Below are 25,695 nucleotides of genomic sequence, written 5' to 3' on the forward strand. Positions count from 1 at the left end.
TTTTTTCTGCATTGCTGATACGTTCCAGACTAGGGCGGCTCCGTGCGGTGATTTCTACTGAAACTAGGTGCGTCTGGACTTGGTGAGGTGACTCTCTTTTCCCAGTTCCCCTGCATTTTTGCTTACTGCACATTACATAGTAACATAGTTAGTAAGGCCGAAAAAAGACATTTGTCCATCCAGTTCAGCCTATATTCCATCATAATAAATACCCAGATCTACGTCCTTCTACAGAACCTAATAATTGTATGATACAATATTGTTCTGCTCCAGGAAGACATCCAGGCCTCTCTTGAACCCCTCGACTGAGTTCGCCATCACCACCTCCTCAGGCAAGCAATTCCAGATTCTCACTGCCCTAACAGTAAAGAATCCTCTTCTATGTTGGTGGAAAAACCTTCTCTCCTCCAGACGCAAAGAATGCCCCCTTGTGCCCGTCACCTTCCTTGGTATAAACAGATCCTCAGCGAGATATTTGTATTGTCCCCTTATATACTTATACATGGTTATTAGATCGCCCCTTGGTGACTGCAGGAGGAGTTAAATGAGAAAACGTCAGTGAGCTTGTATCAGGGAGTTTGTGACTCTTTGTCTGAGGTCTTCTCAGCTGATTTATGACCACATCAAAGTACAGCTGAGATAATCGGCACAGAAAAAGACAGATAAAAGAGTGACAAACTCCCATGTTACAAATCTCACTGATGGATTTTCATTTAATTTATTTTGCATCCACCAATGTGCAGGGATAATAAAGAGCCCGTAAGAACCAAATTTTTCATGAAAAACAAATTTTGAAAATTATTTTTTAGCCCAAAATACATGCATTTTAGTAAAAAAAAAAACATTCCAGGCCCCTTTACACATGCAAGTAATTGAGAGGACCAGCCTTTATAAATTCTTCGACTGATCAGATCATTAAGCAGCCCAACAATATGACTGATCAGACCACAATGCACGGACTGGCCGGCGGCTCTCCCTATATATTTCTATGCAGCTGTCCCACTTGGGTTGGAAGAGCAGCAGCCAGTCCGAGCATTACGGTCTAATTTTTACAGCTGTCTGTTTGCACCCTTATGAGCAGAAATCAGCCAAACTAGATCTGCTTTTATTACCATGTGATTGGCTAAAAAGCCGAATGTCAAATAGAGCCAGGACTCTGCAAAACTTTTTTTTTCCCCAAAAAGATGAGAATTTTTTTTTCCCTTTAGACCAATGTAGGAAAAAAAAAAGTAAACAGAGCAGGTACTAACCATTGAGACACTTCTAGTAGTGAATTCCCAATTTCCTACAGGGCTATTTTATGTGACATTTCTACTAAGTTTGCATTTCATCCTTTTTTTTGTGTGCAGTTACATATTATGTGTACAAAAACGCGTTCAGAAAAATAAAAGTGCATAGGCATGGCGAACAGAGGAGGAGAAAAGAGAGACTCCCGTCGATAATCCCACAATCATGTCTGTCTTTTTACCACGGATTCGCTTTCATGTGATTAGGTGCAAAACTGACATTTCTTCTGGACTTTTATCCATGTCTCTGGATTTTTTTCTTGTTTTTCCACCTGAAAGAAAAACAAATTGTGTTTGCTGCTTTACACACTGTGTTACCGCCAAATACCCTAATGATGATGATATGCATTGCCCCACTCATAGCTACCTCTCTCCAGGTCCCTGCAGACTACGAAGGGGGGGAGAAAATCTGTACCTGAAAATGACCGAAGGTAGATCCACACAATTTAGATTAGCGGCAGAAATTTCTGAATCTTTCTCATTCATTTGATCAGGGCTTGCAGAAGTCCATGCACATGCTGCAGAAACAACCCCATTCAGATGTATGGAATGGATTTTTCCTCAGAAATTTCAGCAACAATTCTGACGTGTGTGAACATATGGAGCTAAAGAGAAATAATAAGAATAATAAAAAAAAATGCAATAACAGGCGCAACATGTTTTGAAAATTGCCATTGGGACACTGAGCTAATAAAATGGGTAATGCCATCTAACATCACTTTATGATTGATCTATGGGACCCACAGCATGTAAATATACATTTTTCCAATTTTTGTTGCTTCTATATTCCTTGGTGCAGGTACTTATCTATGCTGCTGTAATGGGTTTTGGGAAGAATAAATCTTCCACCACCTCTGACAGCTGACAATACAGTTGTTTGGTGGACTCTGGGCAGAATAAATCTCCTTCTACGTCTGGCAGCTGGCAATACAGTTGCTTGGTGGGCTCTGGGCAGAATAAATCTCCTTCTACCTCTGGCAGCTGGCAATACAGTTGCTTGGTGGCCTTTGGGCAGAATATATATCCTTCTCCCTCCGGCAGCTGACAATGCAGTTGCTTGTTGGCCTCTGGGCAGAATAAATCTTCTCCCTCTGGCAGCTGACAATACAGTTGCTTCCTGCTTCCTCAGTGAAATGAATGTTTTCAGAAGCACTGCATGCAAAAGTTTCCTGATGAACAGGGCAGAGAGCTAGAGGGTCACTTTGCACTATGACCTGTCTGTGTTGAGAGTGACTGAGCATGTGTCCACCAGCTCTCATTAGATGGACGTGCACATTGATTTACACTGTAAACAACAGGTTGCTTCATTTTAAGTAATTAAATGTTATGACCCTTTATAGCTCTTCTACAGGAGTACCCCCTATGCTTAGTTATCCTCTAAGCCACTGTCTATCCCCTTAAAAGAAATCAGTCTCCAAGTTTTTACTAACTAAGCTAACAGCAGAATAACGTAGAGACAGAGGGTCTCTGCCCCTAAATAATGCTGCTCTCAGATGGGGTGGCAAAAACCTGGTGACAGATTCCCTGTGAAGCACCTTAAGAATATCAGCCAAACCTCAGAACCCAACCGTGGAGTTTTCGATCCTTGTTAGTACAGAGTAGCTTCTGGTTGGCTGGGTGAGAACCCTTTGTAGCAGCTCTCGGGGGTACACTGATTCTCCGTGCAGAGATACAGTTGGTGTTGGGGTCTTACAAACTATGCTCCCTCGGATTGGTTACATAGTAAATAACACACATACTTAGAGTCCTCAAAAACTTCTTGCCAAGTGTCTCCTCTCCGCTGTTTTGCGCTGGACTCGATATCATGTCTCCGCAGGAATGCTCCATGTCCACGGTGACACTGCAGGAATCCGGTTCTGTCATAAAAGACAAGGAAAGTGCGATGAAAAACATCACCTCTTCTCAATCTTTCAATTTGCTTTAAAAAAGACAAACAAATTTGAAGTCTATGTATTAGGGTCAGAGCTACATTTTAGTCTGATTCAGTAGAGTCTAGGCGTAAATTCTTGGCAGACGTCTCTATGACTGTCCATTTATCTGACTGAGCCTTGCAAAACTCCACATACGTGATACAGAAAGAACGCCATTCACATCTATGAGACCGATATACAGTTACAAAACAACCACACGAGACTGAGTGCTGACACTGCTGGAATGGCGGCGGCACAGGACGTGAGTATAGGCTTTTTAATTTTATTGGGGCCATGAGATGAGAAGGGGTTGTCCTAGTAGTAGTCAACGCCTATAAATGGGAGGTCTGAAACTAACATTGATTTAATCCTAAATCTCTAGCTATGTAATGCAATAATCTACTCTCTTGTCTGATACACTTTCATTAAAAAGTCCCTGCCGTTCCCTCTCTTCTATCTAACTGCTTTTATTTACTTCTCCCTGTTTGATGACATTTCATTTGACAATCCCCAGTGCATGCTCAGATACTCAAAATAGTAATGATCAGGGGGCAGAGGCTGCCATCACTGCCGTAGCCTCTGTCTCCACCCTGAAACGGAGCGTCAATTATGTTAATTTCAGGAGCTGGGCTAGTCTCTGCTCTACTGAGCATGTGCCGGTCCTCAATTCCTCCTCAAATCTAGTTACAAGTGTCATGGGCTGGCAAGAGAGTGCATTGTCAGTCAGTATACATTGTAAGGAAAAACACGGAGAGCAGAACAAGCAGGGACCAGCCCCACCCGTGAAACAGACATCTGGGGGTATATGCACTGCCATTAGGAGACTGACACAAGGCAGAAAAAAGTGTTGGCTCCGCCTGGTGGGATACGACCCTTATTCAGGCTCCAGGCAGCTCCTTATTTTGCCATTAAGAAGTGGGAGGGCAACGACCCCCACACCCCACAAAAAAACATAAAAAAACAAGTAAGGAATCAAGATGACTGGAATTTGGGGAAGAAAAACAACCAGGCAATTTTCTTGTTAATAACATTGGCAGACAAGAGACTGTGGTATGTCCCAAAAGAACGGTCTCAAGAGGAGGAAAAAACAACAGCTGACCTTGTGGACCACCTAGCTGACTACAGCATCACCAACAAAAGTAAGACTTCTAAATAGGGTGATACACATTGCAGGGTGATAGTTACAGGCTTTATGTACGGATTGATAACCAAGTCTGAAAAGTTCCTTGGTCACGTCATTAAATGCAACTGAGGGAAAGTGTTAGCTGTCCTCGGCCTACAAGATCTTCCTGCGGGGCTCCAGAAGACAGGCTCTAGGGAGGGCACTAGACCAAGACAAACAAGGTCTGCTGACCAAGTAAAGGTAAAAGCAGGAAGCACATCGCCGTCTGCCTCTGAAAGTGCTGCTTTACAGAGGTTGTTGATATTTTTATTCATGGGTCACTGGAGACGCAAAAATTAAAAAAAAAAGCAAGGTGGTAGCTCTGGAAATACTTGTGATGACAGTATAGAAGGATGGACATGTGCAACATGTAGCAACATACCCCACCAAAAAGAGGAAGAAATTCAGCCCTATTAGTTGAAAGCATGCAACTGCCGGGATGCTTCCATTCTCTGTCAAGATCATCAAAGTCCAAAGAATAATTATTGCTGGTGGGGCCGACAGAAAAAAATCTCCTTCCTGGAGGGGGCTGCGGACCAATCCTTAGTATAGAAGGGAAAAATATTTAGAATTGAGAGTCCTCAGTGGTTGATACCTTTTAATGGCTATATGGCTAGTATAGAAGGGGTCTTTCATTGCACGGTAAAGTACTGCAGTACTGTCCACAGTTCCTGTATACTGAGAAAACTCTGTGGAAGCCGAGCATAAGAGCATAATCTATGGGAGAAGATCCTGACTCTCTTGCGTCAGTGTGAAACTGGAGTATTTTTGCTGTCAGAAGGGGTTTGGAGGGAATGATGGCAATGTGAGCTGGCAACTATTACAGGGACTCGACCCACAGACCGGGAGCAGCTCATCAGATTACCAAAGGCCAGGGTCACATTTCTGACCAATGCCGTTTCACCAGATCTGAGCAGCTCAATTCCTGAGGGAGAGTCCAAGCGGGCCGACGCTGGGGCAGAGCTAAGGTACTGGACACGAGGAAGCCTGTCTGTCACAAGGAAGCATTGTCTGCAGTGTGCTCAAACAAGGGCCCCGAGAGGCTTCCTGAGGGAAACGAGTGGATAAAGCCCAGAAGTACTACCGAAACCCAAAGGTGTCAAAAGATGCAGAGTCCGAGAGGGCCTGGGAGGAGATAAGTCTACCGATTGTATTCGGTCACATCAGAGACCCAAAGGGTGAAGGAGCATGGACGACCTGCAAAATAGTGGCACACATAGGGTGGTAAAGCTAGTGTGGACTGCACGCTGTGTCCATCCCAGAGTTAATAAGAAAAAGGAGACAAACACACAGAGAAAAACAAAAAAAAGAACTGATACAGATAGCACAGTGTCTGTAGGAGGCAATTCTATGTCTGAGGAGGGGCTATAGCCCACGGGTGTAGAAAACACCTTTTTTTGTGTGCCACGGTTCAGGGTCGATCATTCACAATAGTTGATGATTCCCTCTTCTTCCTCTCTGCATAGGAAACCACGAGTATGACTATAACAATTCTCCATAGAATTTCATGCGACAGCTGTAACATATAACTCTAAATGCTGTTTGCAGACGTTCAGGCAGGACGGCTGCTCCTGTAATCATGTACCTATTGTTACACAGGTGGAATAATTAAGGCTTTTCATTAGTTCACTGCAGCTAAAATAGAAAAAAAAGGCAGCACTTGATGCAATCTCTAAACTCACTTGTGCAGCTGTAAATGTCTGCCAGCTCCTCTCGTATTTGGGGGATGTCATCCATATGTAAGAACACAGAGTCATTGGGACTTTTCAAAACATCCGATCTGCTGCCGGCTGGTAAAAGAAGATGGATTATATTCCTTGAGCACTGATAATTAGATGAAAAAAAATATTTACACAATTTACTATACAAGAATACTAGAAATCCTACCATAGCAATAATGTGTACCGCTACTCTGCCCCCTTGTGGTTGCGGCCAAGGTGCGGTGCACTCCTGAAGATTGACAGCTCCGGTAAGAAGCATGGTCGCACCCAGGCTGCCTGCAGGGACAGCTATGCTTTTACAGCACTGGAGGAGCACTTGGCAATTTTCCCATTTAATATGATGGAGACAACCCCTTTATTGACGCTGGTAATTTTCATTTAGCATTTTAGTTTTTTTTCATTGCTCTTCTTCTAGAGCCATAACTTTTTTATCCCTCCGTCGACACAGCATACGGGACGAGTTGTACTTTTGAATGATGATTTTGAATTCGGACTTCTTTTAAAGTTTCTGTTTTATGACATTCATTATACGGTAAAAATGACCTGGCAGCGTAATTCTTCAGGTTGGTATAATCACGACAATACCAAACCTGTATAGTTTATTTTTTAGATGAAAAATGGGAAAAGATTCCAGCACAACCATCCAGGGATAAAATGGATTCTTTATTCAAAAACATTAAAAGGCAAGGCCTCGTTGCAGACGCATTTCAGGTGTACACAGTTTATTATTTAGTGGCTTACAACAATATTGAACTTTGTAAAGAAAAAAAAACTTGGTTTGTGTTACCATTTCTGAGAGCCGTAACTGTTTTCTTTTAGTTTCGATGAAGCGGGGTGAGCTGTGGTTTTCACAAGGTAGAATTTTGTGACGTTTTGTTCGCTTTGTCTTGCGTTTTTATTATGAGGACGTGATTTTAAGGGAAAAAAAGGCATTTAAAAGATTTTAATTGTTTTTCTTTCCACCGAATAAATATGTCGACTTATTTGATCACGTCTTTCATGCAGACATAAAAATAACTGCTGTCATCAACACGTCTCATGTAAATGGGATGTGGTTCATCAACACGTCTCATGTACGGTAAATGGGATGTGGATCGTCCGCATAGCTCCATGTAAATGGGATGTGGATCGTCCGCATTGCTCCATGTAAATGGGATGTGGATCGTCCGCATAGCTCCATGTAAATGGGATGTGGTTCATCCGCATAGCTCCATGTAAATGGGATGTGGATCGTCCGCATAGCTCCATGTAAATGGGATGTGGTTCATCCGCATAGCTCCATGTAAATGGGATGTGGATCGTCCGCATTGCTCCATGTAAATGGGATGTGGTTCGTCCGCATAGCTCCATGTAAATGGGATGTGGTTCATCCGCATAGCTCCATGTAAATGGCATGTGGTTCATCCATATAGTTCCACGTAAATGGGATATGGGTCATCCGCATAGCTCCACATAAATGGCATGTGATTCGTCCGCATAGCTCCATGTAAATGGGATGTGGTTCATCCGCATAGCTCCACATAAATGGCATGTGATTCGTCCGCATAGCTCCATGTAAATGGGATGTGGTTCGTCCGCATAGCTCCATGTAAATGGGATGTGGTTCATCCGCATTGCTCCATGTAAATGGGACGTGGTTTGTCCGCATTGCTCCATGTAAATGGGACGTGCTTTGTCCGCATAGCTCCATGTAAATGGGATGTGGTTCATCCGCATAGCTCCATGTAAATGGGATGTGGTTCGTCCACATAGTTCCACGTAAATGGGATATGGGTCGTCCGCATAGCTCCACATAAATGGCATGTGGTTCGTCCGCATAGCTCCATGTAAATGGGATGTGGTTCGTCCGCATAGCTCCATGTAAATGGGATGTGGTTCGTCCGCACAGCTCCATGTAAATGGGATGTGGTTCGTCCGCATAGCTCCATGTAAATGGCATGTGGTTCGTCCACATAGTTCCACGTAAATGGGATATGGGTCGTCCGCATAGCTCCACATAAATGGCATGTGGTTCGTCCGCATAGCTCCATGTAAATGGGATGTGGTTCGTCCGCATTACTCCATGTAAATGGGATGTGGTTCATCCGCATAGCTCCACATAAATGGCATGTGGTTCGTCCGCATAGCTCCATGTAAATGGGATGTGGATCGCTCGCATTGCTCCATGTAAATGGGATGTGGTTTGTCCGCATAGCTCCATGTAAATGGGATGTGGTTCGTCCGCATTACTCCATGTAAATGGGATGTGGTTCATCCGCATAGCTCCACATAAATGGCATGTGGTTCGTCCGCATAGCTCCATGTAAATGGGACGTGGTTTGTCCGCATTGCTCCATGTAAATGGGATGTGGTTCGTCCGCATAGCTCCATGTAAATGGGATGTGGTTCATCCGCATTGCTCCATGTAAATGGGACGTGGTTTGTCCGCATTACTCCATGTAAATGGGATGTGGTTCATCCGCATAGCTCCACATAAATGGCATGTGGTTCGTCCGCATAGCTCCATGTAAATGGGACGTGGTTTGTCCGCATTGCTCCATGTAAATGGGATGTGGTTCGTCCGCATAGCTCCATGTAAATGGCATGTGGTTCGTCCACATAGTTCCACGTAAATGGGATATGGGTCGTCCGCATAGCTCCACATAAATGGCATGCGGTTCGTCCGCATAGCTCCATGTAAATGGGATGTGGTTCGTCCGCATTACTCCATGTAAATGGGATGTGGTTCATCCGCATAGCTCCACATAAATGGCATGTGGTTCGTCCGCATAGCTCCATGTAAATGGGACGTGGTTTGTCCGCATTGCTCCATGTAAATGGGATGTGGTTCGTCCGCATAGCTCCATGTAAATGGGATGTGGTTCATCCGCATTGCTCCATGTAAATGGGACGTGGTTTGTCCGCATTGCTCCATGTAAATGGGACGTGCTTTGTCCGCATAGCTCCATGTAAATGGGATGTGGTTCATCCGCATTGCTCCATGTAAATGGGACGTGCTTTGTCCGCATAGCTCCATGTAAATGGGATGTGGTTCATCCGCATAGCTCCACATAAATGGCATGTGGTTTGTCCGCATAGCTCCATGTAAATGGGATGTGGTTCATCCGCATAGCTCTATGTAAATGGGATGTGGTTCGTCCACATAGTTCCACGTAAATGGGATATGGGTCGTCCGCATAGCTCCACATAAATGGCATGTGGTTCGTCTGCATAGCTCCATGTAAATGGGATGTGGTTCGTCCGCATAGCTCCATGTAAATGGGATGTGGTTCGTCCGCACAGCTCCATGTAAATGGGATGTGGTTCGTCCGCATAGCTCCATGTAAATGGCATGTGGTTCGTCCACATAGTTCCACGTAAATGGGATATGGGTCGTCCGCATAGCTCCACATAAATGGCATGTGGTTCGTCCGCATAGCTCCATGTAAATGGGATGTGGTTCGTCCGCATTACTCCATGTAAATGGGATATGGGTCGTCCGCATAGCTCCACATAAATGGCATGTGGTTCGTCCGCATAGCTCCATGTAAATGGGATGTGGATCGCTCGCATTGCTCCATGTAAATGGGATGTGGTTTGTCCGCATAGCTCCATGTAAATGGGATGTGGTTCGTCCGCATTACTCCATGTAAATGGGATGTGGTTCATCCGCATAGCTCCACATAAATGGCATGTGGTTCGTCCGCATAGCTCAATGTAAATGGGATGTGGATCGCTCGCATTGCTCCATGTAAATGGGATGTGGTTCGTCCGCATAGCTCCATGTAAATGGGATGTGGATCGCTCGCATTGCTCCATGTAAATGGGATGTGGTTCGTCCGCATAGCTCCATGCAAATGGCATGTGGTTCGTCCGCATAGCTCCACGTAAATGGCATGTGGTTCGTCCGCATAGCTCCATGGGACGGCAGAGATTATGTGCAGCCATCGATTTCAAGACATGGACGGATGCACAAGTCTCTGCTCTCTTACTGCCCTCATTACTACACTTGTAATGGTCTTCCACCTGTATACATGATTTAATATTTTGGTAACACCCCGTTCAATATGAAACACATAAAATCCTTTGGGTGGTGTAAATAAATGACATTTACCTAAGTTGCAGTTTCTGTCGCTCAGTAATGTGGTCACGGCATCGTCTTTTGGAGATTCGGACACTCTGTGATACTTGGTGACTTTTGTGGACTCCCCGTCACAGAATACTTCTATTTCTGGGGACTGAGGAGAACTGTCCATGCGACTGGCAGCCAGCGCGTTCTGATACTGTTGCCTTGTAATCTATTGGTAAAAAAAGGCAATTTTACAACTGTTGAAAATTTTCCCTTTTTTAGAATAGGTTGTCCAGCACTTAGGTCATCAATATCAGATCGGTCCAACACCCGACAACCCAACGATCAGCTGTTCTTAACTCCGGCGGTGAACTGAGCTGGAATAGCACAGCGCCATACAATTGTAGTGGCTGTTCTTGGGTACTGCAGCTCAACTCCTATTCACTTCAATAGAAGCTTTGGCCTTCGACAGGTGCAATGAAAACTAGAAAACGAAGACATGAAAGTTCCAACACTTTTAGCTACTGCCCATTCTAAAAAAAATAGATGGCGAGTTTTAAAGCAGGAGAACTGGAACAGTTCCGATACATATTGGTCTGGTATATACACCAAAAGCAGTTTGTGAGATGCATCGGCAGCAAGTCAATGCTTTTACTCCGAGTTTTCGCTACAGGTGCACCATTCAGTAAGTGCAATACCGCTTGTTTTGAAAAGCAATTGTTAGGGCTCATGCAGATGTCCGTACACACCGGTCTGATCTCGGACAGCAATGCACGGACTGGCGCAGGATTGAGGCTGAGTTTGGTCAGGAGACCCGTGGCCAGTCTGTGCATTGCTGTCCGAGATCAGACCGATGTGCACCGACGTCTGCATGAGCCTTTAGGATGGGGAAAATCCAAATTACCTAAATACTTGATTACAATTTTAAACTGCAATTCTATACGGACTAAGGGTACAGTCACACAGTGGCATTTTGATCGCTACGACGGCACGATTTGTGACGTTCCAGCGATATATCCGTGACGTTCCAGCGATCTCGCTGTGTCTGACACGCTCCTGCGATCAGGGACCCCGCTGAGAATCGTACGTCGTAGCAGATCGTTTGAAACTTTCTTTCGTCGTCTAGTGTCCCGCTGTGGCGGCATGATCGCATGGTGTAACAAAGGTGTGCACGATATTGTATACGATGTGCGCATAGTAACTAACGGCTTTTACATCGCACATACGTCATGAAATTATCGCTCCAGCGTCGTACATTGCAAAGTGTGACAGAAGTCTACAACGCTGGAGCGATATTGTTACGATGCTGGAGTGTCACGGATTGTGCCGTCGTAGCGATCAAAATGCCACTGTGTGACGGTACCCTAAGAGAAACAAAAACTGTGATATACATCTGATGGGTTACCTTGATAAACTGGACATCGCACAGGATGTGGACGGAGTAATCTGGAATGTACAGGTTGTTGTTGCTGTTGCTTAGCTGGTTGTTGCTGCCCCCGTAATCATTACGTTCTCTGTTAGGGGATTCAGAACGGTTCAAACCACTGCAGCGAGAAGGGGATCTGTTTACTACGGAGAGCGGAGGAAAGGGGAAGGAAAAGAAAGCAGAAAAATTGGACAGAAAATAGGATAAGGAAGATAGCAAGAAAGGAGATTTACTGAAAAAGAAGGAAGCAATATACGTCAATGAGAATGAAATAAGTGAGGGCTATTCTGATCTGCAGGAGGGTTTCTGGCAGGTAGAAGTCGAGGAGATAGATAATGGGGGAAGGCTAAGTTGAAAGAATTAATAAAGTTGTCCATCTTTAGGGATATTTTTTAATTTTACTTCAATGTGTGTAATTTTTGTCAAAAATATTTCTTCACAATTGGGTTTTATTAACACTTTTGCACCTTTTGCCTTCTATAGCTGCTGGAAACACCTTGATGATGCCCAAGACTTTTGAGAAAATATTCTGTGGACTGACGAGACAAAAGTGGAACTTTTTGGAAGGTGTACCGTACAGACCAAAAGTTTGGACACACCTTCTCAGTTAAAGATTGTTCTGTATTTTCATAACTATGAAAATTGAACATTCACACTGAAGGCACCAAATCTATGAATTAACACATGTGGAATTATATACTTAACAAAAAAATGTGAAACAACTGAAATTATGTCTTATATTCTAGGTTCTTCAAAGTAGCCACCTTTTGCTTTGATGACTGCTTTGCACACTCTTGATGAGCTTCAAGAGGTAGTCACCGGGAATGGTTTTCACTTCACAGGTGTGCCTTGTCAGGTTTAATAAGTGGGATTTCTTGCCTTATAAAATGGTGTTGGGACCATCAGTTGTGTTGTGCAAAAGTCTGGTGGATACACAGCTGATAGTCCTACTGAATAGACTGTTAGAATTTGTATTATGGCAAGAAAAAAGCAGCTAAGAAAAACGAGTGGCCATCATTAGTGCAGTGGCAAAAACCATCAAGCACTATAAAGAAACTGGCTCACATGAGGACCGCTCCAGGAAAGGAAGAACAAGAGTCACCACTGCTTCTGAGGATAAGTTTATCCGAGTCACCAGCCTCAGAAATCGCAGGTAAACAGCAGCTCAGATTAGAGACCGGGTCAATGCCACACAGAGTTCTAGCAGCAGACACATCTCTACAACTGTTAAGAGGAGACTTTGGCAGCAGGCCTTCATGGTAAAATAGCTGCTAGGAAACCACTGCTAAGGACAGGCAACAAGCAGAAGAGACTTGTTTGGGCTAAAGAACACAAGGAATGGACATTAGACCAGTGGAAATCTGTGCTTTGGTCTGATGAGTCCAAATTTGAGATCTTTGGTTCCAACCACCGTGTCTTTGTGCGACGCAGAAAAGGTGAACGGATGGACTCTACATGCCTGGTTCCCACCGTGAAGCATGGAGGAGGAGGTGTGATGGTGTGGGGGGGCTTTGCTGGCGACACTGTTGGGGATTTATTCAAAATTGAAGGCATACTGAACCAGCATGGCTACCACAGCATCTTGTAGCGGCATGCTATTCCATCCGGTTTGCGTTTAGTTGGACCATCATTTATTTTTCAACAGGACAATGACCCCAAACACACCTCCAGGCTGTGTAAAGGCTATTTGACCAAGAAGGAGAGTGATGGGGTGCTACACTAGATGACCTGGCCTCCACAGTCACCAGACCTGAACCCAATCGAGATGGTTTGGAGTGAGCTGGACCGCAGAGTGAAGGCAAAAGGGCCAACAAGTGCTAAGCATCTCTGGGAACTCCTTCAAGATTGTTGGAAGACCATTGCCGGTGACTACCTCTTGAAGCTCATCAAGAGAATGCCAAGAGTGTGCAAAGCAGTCATCAAATCAAAAGGTGGCTACTTTTAAGAACCTAGAATATAAGACATAATTTCAGTTGTTTCACACTTTTCTGTTAAGTATATAATTCCACATGTGTTAATTCATAGTTTTGATGACTTCAGTGTGAATGTACAATTTTCATAGTCATGAAAATACAGAAAAATCTTTAAATGAGAAGGATGTGTCCAAACTTTTGACCTGTACTGTATGTCCCATTACATCTGTTGTAGAAGTAACATAGCATTTCAAAATCCTGGTCTGGGTCTATTTTGCTGCTTCAGGACCTGGAAGACTTGCTGTGGTAAATGGAACCATGAATTCTGCTGTCTACCAAATAACCCTGAAAGAGGATGCCTGGCCATCTGTTCATGACCTCAAGCTGAAGTACATGCGAGTTATGTAACAGACACACCGGCAAGTCTACCTCTGAAAGGCTTAAGAAAAAAAATAAATAAATAAATGAGTCTCCCGTCAAAATTTCTCCCCCATTGGCCCTCCTTTTTCTGGAAGCTGATGACCTCCCTCAAAAAATTAGACAAGTTTCTTTACATATTTTTTCTGTCATAAAAACTTGTATTGCATCAAAGTGGAAATTGATGGATACTCCTTCTATTTCTGATATAATTGATAGTATGTTCTCTCGTAACTCCTTTAAAATGTCCTTAGCTTTAAGGAATAACTCTCTACCTAAATATAATTCCAAATGGTCCTCTTGGAACGTAAATTTTTCTCCAAGCAAGAAAAGCCTCTTTATTTGATGTCTTATTACTTTGCCAGAATATTTTTAATCTGTACTTTATGTTATGTTGTTTTTGCCCTTGATATATTGTTGTGGTGCAACTATGTTAATAGGATCTTCATTTCCCTTCTCTCCTCTCCCTCCCTAACCCCTTTTCCTTTGTTTGGATTCCTTCCTTTCCCTTCATTACTTTCCTAACCCATTATCCCCTATATTGTAAAAATCACCTAATAAAAATAATTTTGAAAAAAAAAGAAAAACAAAATTAAAACTTTGGAGTGGCCTAGTCAAAGTCCTGACTGTAATCTGATTGAGATGTAGTGGAATGGCCTTAAAAACGCAGTTCATGCTCGGAAACCCTCCAATGTGGATGAATTACAACAATTCTGCCAAGATGAGTAGGACAAAATCCCTCCAGAGCATTCTAAAAGGCTCATTGCCAGTTATCGCAAATGCTTCATTGCAGTTGTTGCTGCTAAGGGCGGCCCAATCAGTTATTAGGTTTAGAAGGCAATCGCTTTTTCACGCAGGGCCCTGTAGGTTTGGATTTCTTATTCCCTTAATAATTAAGACCTTCATTGAAAAACTACATTTTGTGATTACTTGTGTTATCTTTGTCTAGTATTTAAACTTGTTTGCTGATCTGAAACATTTAAGTGTAACAAACATGCAAAAGAATAGGAAATCAGGAAGGGGCAAACACTTTTTCACACAACCGTATTGTAACACACTTTGGGAAGAAGGGGCAGCAGCTCCGTGAGAAAAATATTTGTGTCATCAACATCAAAAAACCATGGCAATGTCTGTACCATAAGCCTGGGTTCACACACTGCAGGTGCGATGCAGCTTCGTAACACACAAAACCGTGCCAACATGAAGATCTCAACAGTAACATAGTAACATAGTTAGTAAGGCCGAAAAAAGACATTTGTCCATCCAGTTCAGCCTATATTCCATCATAATAAATCCCCAGATCTACGTCCTTTTACAGAACCTAATAATTGTATGATACAATATTGTTCTGCTCCAGGAAGACATCCAGGCCTCTCTTGAACCCCTCGACTGAGTTCGCCATCACCACCTCCTCAGGCAAGCAATTCCAGATTCTCACTGCCCTAACAGTAAAGAATCCTCTTCTATGTTGGTGGAAAAACCTTCTCTCCTCCAGACGCAAAGAATGCCCCCTTGTGCCCGTCACCTTCCTTGGTATAAACAGATCCTCAGCGAGATATTTGTATTGTCCCCTTATATACTTATACATGGTTATTAGATCGCCCCTCAGTCGTCTTTTTTCTAGACTAAATAATCCTAATTTCGCTAATCTATCTGGGTATTGTAGTTCTCCCATCCCCTTTATTAATTTTGTTGCCCTCCTTTGTACTCTCTCTAGTTCCATTATATCCTTCCTGAGCACCGGTGCCCAAAACTGGACACAGTACTCCATGTGCGGTCTAACTAGGGATTTGTACAGAGGCAGTATAATGCTCTCATCATGTGTATCCAGACCTCTTTTAATGCACCCCAGTGTTCAATCAAAATTATTAAAATTGAGCTGTGAAAGAGTTTGGCCGTTCACAACCAAACAACATTTTAATGCAAGGACGGAAAACAGTTTTACAGCTGAGAATGATGTAAAGTGATCTTGTCATGTCTGTTTTGAAGCATCCTGCATCTTCCAGTCACTGCAGTGGGCTTTTGCGATATTTCTGTCCAGAGGCACAAAAACTGTCTCTGTCATTACCGGACAGACATGTGAACACTTCTGTTAATCAATAGCTTTAACAATAGAGTATCGATCACTGATGAAGCCAGTGATTGGCTGCAGTGGTCACGTCTCTCCAGACAGAACAGGAAGTATAGAGACCGTAGGATCGAAAGCGCTGAGCAATCCGGCAGGTATTACTTCTTTTATTGCTTTGCACCATTCAGATTCTGGATACGGTCTCATTCACTGATAGCCAGCAGAGATCTTTACAACATTAATGAATAAAACAACACATCGTATCCAGACTGAATTTGTCTTTTTGTAATACATGCATAAACCTATGTAACCAGTGATAGGTCCGTATAGAATGATCCACTTACGTATGTGAGTTCAACCCATTTTCACCTTAGTACACAGCCATGCATGTTTACCTGGGGAGCCAGCCAATGATTCCCCTCTGCTGAAAGCGAAGGTACGTGATACGGACACAGGTACTAAGAGGGCAAAGCAAAAGTAGGGAATAAGAAGATAAGAAGAGTTTGAGGGATGACAGGGAAGATACATAGAAATACAACACACACAACGGAAAGATCAAAATAATGTAAGAGGGTGAAATGCCTGGAGAAATCACCAATATATTGTGAGAGCATCTTCAGTGCTGTCTGCACTAAGGACAATATATTAACAGAATGCACAGTAAAAAAAAAAAAAAGCTTAAATTAAAGCTAAAAAGTTACAGAAGCTTGAAAATGGGTTGTGTATTTATAGAGCCAACACCAGGAGGCATCTGTAAGAGGAAAACCAACAAGGAAAATTAATGGAAAATTATCAAAAAGTGCCTAAAGTGGAGAAGGAATCAATCAGATCGCAGATATCATTCTCAGTTGCTCATTTGAAAATAATGCAGCAACCTGATCGCAATTCCTCCAATCGTCTATTCTACCTATGGAACAAAAATATTGGGACACATGTCTTAATCATTGAATTCAGTATTTTCTTTCGGAGCCATTGACTCCGGTGTATAATATTCGGCCCCTCTGTTTATAACGTCTGGCCCTCCACCGTGCCATCTGCCTTTACTACCATGTGACTTAGCGGCCGGTGGTGCAGAGCTCACTGCTACCAGCGCGGTCCTGTAATAGGAGCCACGGGGGTAACAAGTCCATTGATGACATTTCTTCCCCATCACCTGCGAGCGATATTATTGAGATGTGGAAGGAACCGCAGCAACTCAGCCATGAAGTGAAGACCCTGTAATGTTACAGAGCGGGAGGCCAAGTTCTGAGGAGCAGAAAAGTCAACAACACTCTGTTGACTCCACAATTGCAGAGTCCTGACCTCCTCTGGTATAACATAAGAACAAATACTTTGTCCCTGTGGGGAACATCATGGCCGTGAGGCTGCATGCAGCCTTACATCACCAAGCACAATGCCGAGTGTTGGATGGAGTGTTGTAAACCCATCACCACTGGACTCTGGAGGAAACGTGTGCTATGCAGTGATAGATCACACGTCTCTATCTGTCGTCTGATGGAGGAGTCTGGATTTCGTGAATGCCAGTTGGACGTTATCCGTCTGATGGCCCTGTGCCTGCAGTACAGATGGAGGAGGGATAATGCCATGGGTTTGTTATCAGGCGTTGGCCTTGGCCCTTTGTCCCAGTGAAGTAAAATCTTAATCCTTCAGCAAAAGACTTCCAGCTTTGTAGGAAAGAATAGTTTTGGGAAAGCTCCTTTATATACTGTTTTCCATGACTCTGCCCAGTGCAAAAGCTGCATAAGGACATAGAGGAGTTTGATGAAAGTACTAGACCGGCCGCACAGGGCCCAGACCTCAATCTCACTCAACAACTAGAATGCAGATTGTGACACCGGCCTCTCCTCAATATCAGGATCTAACTTCACAAATGCTCTCCTGGATGAGGGGACAAAAATTCCCTCAGAAGCCCCCAAAATCTTGTAGAAATCCTTCCCAGAGGAGAGGAAGCCATTATATTTGCAGAGGGGCCGACTACATATGAATGACTATGGATGTAGAATTGGAGTTCAGAAAAGTTCCTGTAGGTGTATTGTGGAGGGGGGCACATACAGAATTTAAATGTCATTATATAACCTCCAGTGAAATGATGTGATAGGTGATGGATATGGGGGTATCAGGGGCATAGCCTTATGTATCCCATTTAAGACTTCATACTGGTAGTGATGTCACATCGGTGTGATAACATTATAAGAGCACCGCAATCCATCTTTTTCTTTTTGAACACTATGTGCACACAACTTCTGGGCCCAGCAATCTGCCAAGTTTCACATTGATTTCAGAAATGCCTTTTGATTTCAACAAGAAAAAGAATTGTGTAATGCATATTTTTTATCTATGGTTGAAGGGCAAATTGAACACTTGCACCCGGGTTCTCTTCATATATTACAGCACACTGAGATATTAGCCTGGCAACCTAGAAATACCTGCGGGTAATATACTTACAGAGAAAGGAAGATCCAGCTAAACTTCCAACTTTTCTTACATCATTGTCTGCAAAGGAAAAAGAAATATTAATCTACAGCATCATCCACTTCTGCAGAACCTCACATCTCTTTAACTGTCTGTAGAGTTGTCAAATCTAATAACCCGAAAAAGGCAGGAAGATCCCTGCTGTAGGCGTCAAAACGTTCCTGCTGCAATCAATGGAAAAAGGTTCTCTCATGAACACAACCCCTGTCTATATACTCTATTTGGGTGTACGGATGTCATCATAAAGTTTAAGTGATCAAGTGACTGCAGGTTCAGTAACTAAGGGGACTAATAAAAGAAATGTAAAAAAACATTAAAATATATTTCTAATTATTCCATATGGTAATCACCAGAAGAGAATAAAAAATCTAAATACCAGACTAGTTTTTGGTCACGTCACCACCCCAAAATGTTTTATAAAACCGTATGTAACCCAAATTGATAATGATAAAAACTTCAGCTTGTACTGCAAGAAACAAGCCCATATACAACTTTTTCTATGGAAAAATAAAAAATATGGCTCTTAGAATATGGGGAATGAATAATTTTTTTCTTTTTGCAAGGTTTATTTTTTTTAAGTAGTAAGTAAAAAATCAAAAACATATACAGTGAGGAAAAAAATATTTAGTCAGCCACCAATTGTGCAAGTTCTCCCACTGTAAAAATGTTAATAAAAGTTAATTTACTTTCTCATAACAAAAAAAGAATAAAAATATTTTTAAAATACAGTACAACGCATTTTGGCTGCTATTTTTACAGTGCAGCCTTCATCAGGTAACAAAAAAACTGTACTGTAACAAAAAACTGCACTGTAAAAATAGCAGCCGAAACGCGTTGTACTGTATTTTAAAAATATTTTTATTCTTTTTTTGTTTTGAGAAAGTAAATGAACTTTTATTAACATTTTTTCACTCGAAGTGGATGTATTAAAAAAAATCCTAAGTTGATTAGGGCCATATTCACTTGGAGATATTTTTCCTTTGAATTCACCACGTATGTGGATCCGAAGCAGGATTAACACATAGTTCTCCAAAGTGAGCTGCACGCCTTATTGGATTATACAAGATATGGAGAAGAGTTGCCTAAAGAATTGATTCCTTGAGAATCTCAAAGTGCATTTTTTACCGGTTGAAGGTGAGCATAACCACAACTAAAAGATTTTTTTTACTGATGGTATAAACGTATTACGCTCAGAGGAAGCGCCGCACTTGTCTCTTTTTTCTCTCTCTTTCCGTAAACCAGGGTATTTCTAAAGGCTTGTCTGATTTAGCAAGATTTATTTTAGGTGGAAAATAAGTATTTGGTCACCTAAAAACATGCAACATTTCTGGCTCTCACAGACCTGTAACTTCTTCTGTAAGAGGCTCCTCTGTCCTCCACTCATTACCTGTAGTAATGGCACCTGTCAGTATAAAAGACACCTGTCCACAATCTCAAACAGTCACATTCTAAACTCCACTATGGTGAAGACTAAAGAGCTGTTGAACGACACCAGAAACAAAATTGTAGCCCTGCACCAGGCTGGGAAGACTGAATCTGCAATAGGCAAGCAGCTTGGTGTGATGAAATCAACTGTAGGAGCAATAATAAGAAAATGGAAGACATACAAGACCACTGATAATCTCCCTCGATCTGGGGCTCCACGCAAGATCTCACCCTGTGGGGTCAAAATGATCACAAGAACTGTGAGCAAAAATCCCATAACCACATGGGGGACCTACTGAATGACCTGCATAGGGCTAGGACCACCGCAACAAAGGCTACCATCAGTAACACACTACGCCACCAGGGACTCGGATTCTGCAGTGCCAGACTGCTTAAGCCAGTACATGTCCAGGCCCATCTGAAGTTTGGTAGAGAGCATTTGGATTATCCAGAAGAGTATTGGGAGAATGTCATATGGTCTGATGAAACCAAAGTAGAACTGTTTAGTAGAAACAAAACTCGTCGTCGTGTTTGGAGGAGACAGAATGCTGAGTTGCACCCAAGGAACACCATACCTACTGTGAAGCTCAGGGGTGGCAACATCATGCTTTCGGGCTGTTTCTCTGCTAAGGGACCAGGATGGCTGATCCATGTACATGAAAGAATTAATGGGGCCATGTATCGTGAGATTTTGAGTGCAAACCTCCTTCCATCATCAAGGTGAAACATGGATGGGTCTTTCAGCATGATAATGATCCCAAGCACACCACCAGAGCAAGGAAGGAGTGGCTTCGTAAAAAGCCTATGAAGGTCCTGGAGTGGCATAGCCAGTCTCCAGATCTCAAACCCATTGAAAACCTTTGGAAGGAGTTGAAAGTCCGTGTTGCCCAGCGACAGGCCCAAAACATCACTGCTGTAGAGGAGATCTGTATGGTGGTACAACATACCACCAACATACCACCAACAGTGTGTGCCAACCTTGTGAAGACTTACAGAAAACGTTTGACCTCTGTCATTGCCAACAAAGGATATATAACAAAATATTGAGATGAACTTTTGTTAACGACCAAATACTTATTTTCCACCATAATTTGCAAAATAAATCTTGCCAAATCAGACAAGGTGATTTTCTGGATTTGTTTTCTCATTGTGACTCTCGTAGTTGTGGTCTACCTATGATGTCAATTACAGGCCTCTCTCATCTTTTTAAGTGGGAGAATGACCAGGTCATTTTGACCATAAAGTGAATGTTGTTAAAACTACACTCAGAGAGTGATGTTTGAGTTGCTGGTCTTTTTTTTCAATTACATCCCAGTCCAAATCCCCCCCCCCCCGATTTTTATCTGCTTTATATGTTGAAAAGAATGTTGTCATTCAAAGTTACAGCTCGTCAAACAAACGATAAAAAGCTATCACATGACGATGACAATGGAAAAAATAAAAAAATGATGCCCTTGGAGCAAAAAAAAGACACAAGAATGAAAAATCATTCAGTCAGGAAAAAGTTGATGTGAAGACAAAGAAAGGTAGAGATAAATGATACATTATATGAGACTTCTATTTAGTAGTTCTGCAATGTATGACATCCGTATAGTATATATATCAGAAGTCATTACCGGAGGACACGGCGGTGAGTATAGCAGGGACGCCATAATAGGTGAAAGCGCCGTTCTCAAATCGCAATCCTTCTTTACCAACTTCGACTTCCACTTTACCCTTAGAAAAACGAAAGCAAAGAAAGATGAAGATGCTACATAAAGCAATGGTGAATTATAATTCACACTTTACAGATATTTACCTGCAGAATTAAAATAAAATAATCCACTGGTTTATTGCGCTGGTAAAGAAAATGATCACAAGACCTTTTATTTTTCTCATCAAATTTCAGTTCTTGGATCACATGTGGATGTTTCAGCAGCCGCAGCAGAATCTTCTCTGACAGGTACGGGGCTTTGAAAGGCTCAATTTCTGCAAAATACATTTATAATCTTTCAATTGAAATACTATACTATATACCCATTAATCCTGTCAGGGGTTCTTATTATATTATATATCCCAAAGCATAGGGATTGCCAGTACAGAAACTCTTCCCCTTTAACACCTTAACTTCCAATGACGGACACAGTCCGTCATTGGACGCCTTCCACTGTTTAGGGCGCGCTCCGGCGATAACCTGCACCTTTTCTGGCACATGACAGCTGATCTGACCAGAGAGGAGCTAATTGATGGACTAGGTGTCAATGGTCAGTGGGTCAGCTATGGGGAGGGACAACGAGAGGTGGGTTAATGTGGTACTCAGAATCTCGATTCAAGCACATCAAATGTCCCAAAATTTGGATTAGTTACAACTGGAATTATTTAAGAAATTCATGGCAAAATCAATTAATCTACAATCGATTTTCTCACCTCTATTTACCAGCAAACGACCATCAGATACAGTATTTACATATCAGGCTTCCTTGGTCATAAAGTAACATCACTATGAGATCTGTGAATAGCACATCCTGCAGGTTAGATCTATACACTTGTGCCTACAAACCTGTTGCCATGAATCGATGTGTAGCCAGCAGAAGCTGGGGAGAAATCTTCACCTTCATCTCACTGTCTGGCAGCTTGAAGAGAGAGAAGTCATGTTGTTTCCTCTCCCGATGTGGAATTCTTTCCTTTTTTCTATTATCAGCTATACAAAAGAACAAAAAATAGAAATTAGACTAATTTATGATTTTCGTGTTAAGAGGACCCCTCCTGCCTGATCCAGTGTTTGTTTTCCCAAAGAAATATCAATAATCCATCACATTTTTATATAACTTTCCATTGTGCTGTTCCTGTTATTCCTCCTGGAAATGAATAAATTAGTAAATGGATGTGACAGTTCTGTTTGTCAAAGGAGTGTGTCCCTACATGGACAGCATTGATTGGACAGTATCAGAAAGTGTAGGGAACACCTTCCCCTAATTGGTGATACCCAGTGATCAATATAGTCATACATTTCTAAGAACAGGGGAACAGCACAGCACTAAGTTCTGAAACATATGAGGGGGATTCAAAAAATATCTGCACTGTTAATTAACTTTCAGAAAAAAGGAATACACAAATGCATTGCTGTCTTTATGTCTTCATCTGTCGAGATTCTGCGGCCTTGAAGGGCTGATTTCTCACATAATCTACTATCACTCATCTACCCAAAGAATTAGTCCACATGCACAATAAACGTCGTCATCGGTCGTGGTCATGTCCAATTCTTTGCGACAAAACATTTCCTCCATACGGTGGAAATGCATGACGAACGGTGGGGATTTTATCACCCAGTTCCCCACCGACCTGCTGCATAATTTAGGAAAGGACTAGATATAAAATAAAACGGTCAGTATCCTTTAATACAATAGGGAGGACCCATGAATTGTTTCCTGCTTATGTGCCTCTAATTTGGATTCTGACATGGAGTAAGTACACTAGCCTCATCAGGTCTAGATCTGTTTAATAATGCATTTATGTTATGTGCACAGAGAGACAGTGAGAAACTGCGATTTGTTTTAGTGGAAACCACTTAATGAAATGTTGCACATTTTGGTTTTCCATTTCTTGAAGGATTTTACAGAGTTTTTTCCTGAAGCTTTTTTTGCAGCCTTTTGATTGGACAAAGGCTATTTTGGAGCGTTTACCACTACGATCCGCATTATCAAAGTGACATGCACTTTCTTGGTTTCCCACTGCAGCATTTTTTAAAACATGAAGTAGAAAAAAAAACACCCAAAATACCGGACATATGAACAGCAAAGTAGTTTTACAAAACAAATAAATAGGAAGAGTCTTTCAAGCCTTTTTGGAACAGACCCGCTACAAAAATCCCTCAAATATCTCAGTGTGTGCACATAGCCTTAGCTTATGCTGTGAAATATGGGGACAGATCCACTTCATTGGAGCAAAACATGCACCATATTGTAAACGTGATACTTACTGTACAGATCAGTCTCATCCAGGATCTCTGACTTTATGATTTCTTCTATAATATCCTCTAAGGTCACAATTCCCATCACTTCATAAAACGGATCCCCTTCTCCTTCGTTATTGACCCGCTGTACTATGGCCAGGTGAGATTTACCTACGACAATAAAACTGCATTGAAGTAACTTAGTCTGCAGCGAGAATACACAAACTGTTATAACATCGGATGTAACATTCATCAGTAATGAGAGCCAAAGTCAGGATCTGTTCACACTTGCATCTTGGCTTCCATCTAGTACTAGCAATAACATCCAAGCTGTATTTAAAGTCATACAGATACAGGAGAAACCTGACCTGTGATTGGTGGATCCTGTGTTATCTACTGTATATAGAGGTTTATCAGTCATTGTACAGGAGGAGGTGAGCTGTGACATAGTAACATAGTAACATAGTTAGTAAGGCCGAAAAAAGACATTTGTCCATCCAGTTCAGCCTATATTCCATCATAATAAGTACCCAGATCTACGTCCTTCTACAGAACCTAATAATTGTATGATACAATATTGTTCTGCTCCAGGAAGACATCCAGGCCTCTCTTGAACCCCTCGACTGAGTTCGCCATCACCACCTCCTCAGGCAAGCAATTCCAGATTCTCACTGCCCTAACAGTAAAGAGTCCTCTTCTATGTTGGTGGAAAAACCTTCTCTCCTCCAGACGCAAAGAATGCCCCCTTGTGCCCGTCACCTTCCTTGGTATAAACAGATCCTCAGCGAGATATTTGTATTGTCCCCTTATATACTTATACATGGTTATTAGATCGCCCCTCAGTCGTCTTTTTTCTAGACTAAATAATCCTAATTTCGCTAATCTATCTGGGTATTGTAGTTCTCCCATCCCCTTTATTAATTTTGTTGCCCTCCTTTGTACTCTCTCTAGTTCCATTATATCCTTCCTGAGCACCGGTGCCCAAAACTGGACACAGTACTCCATGTGCGGTCTAACTAGGGATTTGTACAGAGGCAGTATAATGCTCTCATCATGTGTATCCAGACCTCTTTTAATGCACCCCATGATCCTGTTTGCCTTGGCAGCTGCTGCCTGGCACTGGCTGCTCCAGGTAAGTTTATCATTAACTAGGATCCCCAAGTCCTTCTCCCTGTCAGATTTACCCAGTGGTTTCCCGTTCAGTGTGTAATGGTGATATTGATTCCCTCTTCCCATGTGTATAACCTTACATTTATCATTGTTAAACCTCATCTGCCACCTTTCAGCCCAAGTTTCCAACTTATCCAGATCCATCTGTAGCAGAATACTATCGTCTCTTGTATTAACTGCTTTACATAGTTTTGTATCATCTGCAAATATCGATATTTTACTGTGTAAACCTTCTACCAGATCATTAATGAATATGTTGAAGAGAACAGGTCCCAATACTGACCCCTGCGGTACCCCACTGGTCACAGCGACCCAGTTAGAGACTATACCATTTATAACCACCCTCTGCTTTCTATCACTAAGCCAGTTACTAACCCATTTACACACATTTTCCCCCAGACCAAGCATTCTCATTTTGTGTACCAACCTCTTGTGCGGCACGGTATCAAACGCTTTGGAAAAATCGAGATATACCACGTCCAATGACTCACCGTGGTCCAGTCTATAGCTTACCTCTTCATAAAAACTGATTAGATTGGTTTGACAGGAGCGATTTCTCATAAACCCATGCTGATATGGAGTTAAACAGTTATTCTCATTGAGATAATCCAGAATAACATCCCTCAGAAACCCTTCAAATATTTTACCAACAATAGAGGTTAGACTTACTGGCCTATAATTTCCAGGTTCACTTTTAGAGCCCTTTTTGAATATTGGCACCACATTTGCTATGCGCCAGTCCTGCG

General features: G+C 42.3%; 1 protein-coding gene across 2 annotated transcripts in view; it reads right to left on the reverse strand.

Moving 5' to 3' along the window:
• Positions 1-449: 449 nt before the first annotated feature.
• Positions 450-25,695, reverse strand: part of CNNM1 (cyclin and CBS domain divalent metal cation transport mediator 1) — a 46,890-nt gene continuing 21,644 nt past the window's right edge. Inside the window, exons 2-12 of one of the 2 annotated variants that reach the window (XM_069753997.1) lie at positions 23,807-23,950; positions 22,388-22,528; positions 21,647-21,816; positions 21,465-21,564; positions 18,397-18,444; positions 16,347-16,409; positions 11,533-11,696; positions 10,173-10,356; positions 6,041-6,148; positions 3,026-3,142; positions 450-1,558 (exon numbers count right to left, since the gene is read on the reverse strand). In XM_069753997.1, coding sequence (XP_069610098.1) covers positions 1,482-1,558; positions 3,026-3,142; positions 6,041-6,148; positions 10,173-10,356; positions 11,533-11,696; positions 16,347-16,409; positions 18,397-18,444; positions 21,465-21,564; positions 21,647-21,816; positions 22,388-22,528; positions 23,807-23,950 — 1,316 coding nt within the window. In that variant the 3' untranslated portion in view covers positions 450-1,481. The remainder of the gene's footprint in view (positions 1,559-3,025; positions 3,143-6,040; positions 6,149-10,172; positions 10,357-11,532; positions 11,697-16,346; positions 16,410-18,396; positions 18,445-21,464; positions 21,565-21,646; positions 21,817-22,387; positions 22,529-23,806; positions 23,951-25,695) is intronic. The other variant, XM_069753998.1, reaches the window with a different exon arrangement.

This window comes from Ranitomeya imitator, chromosome 2 (genome assembly GCF_032444005.1).
Source record: "Ranitomeya imitator isolate aRanImi1 chromosome 2, aRanImi1.pri, whole genome shotgun sequence".
Lineage (NCBI taxonomy): Eukaryota > Metazoa > Chordata > Amphibia > Anura > Dendrobatidae > Ranitomeya > Ranitomeya imitator.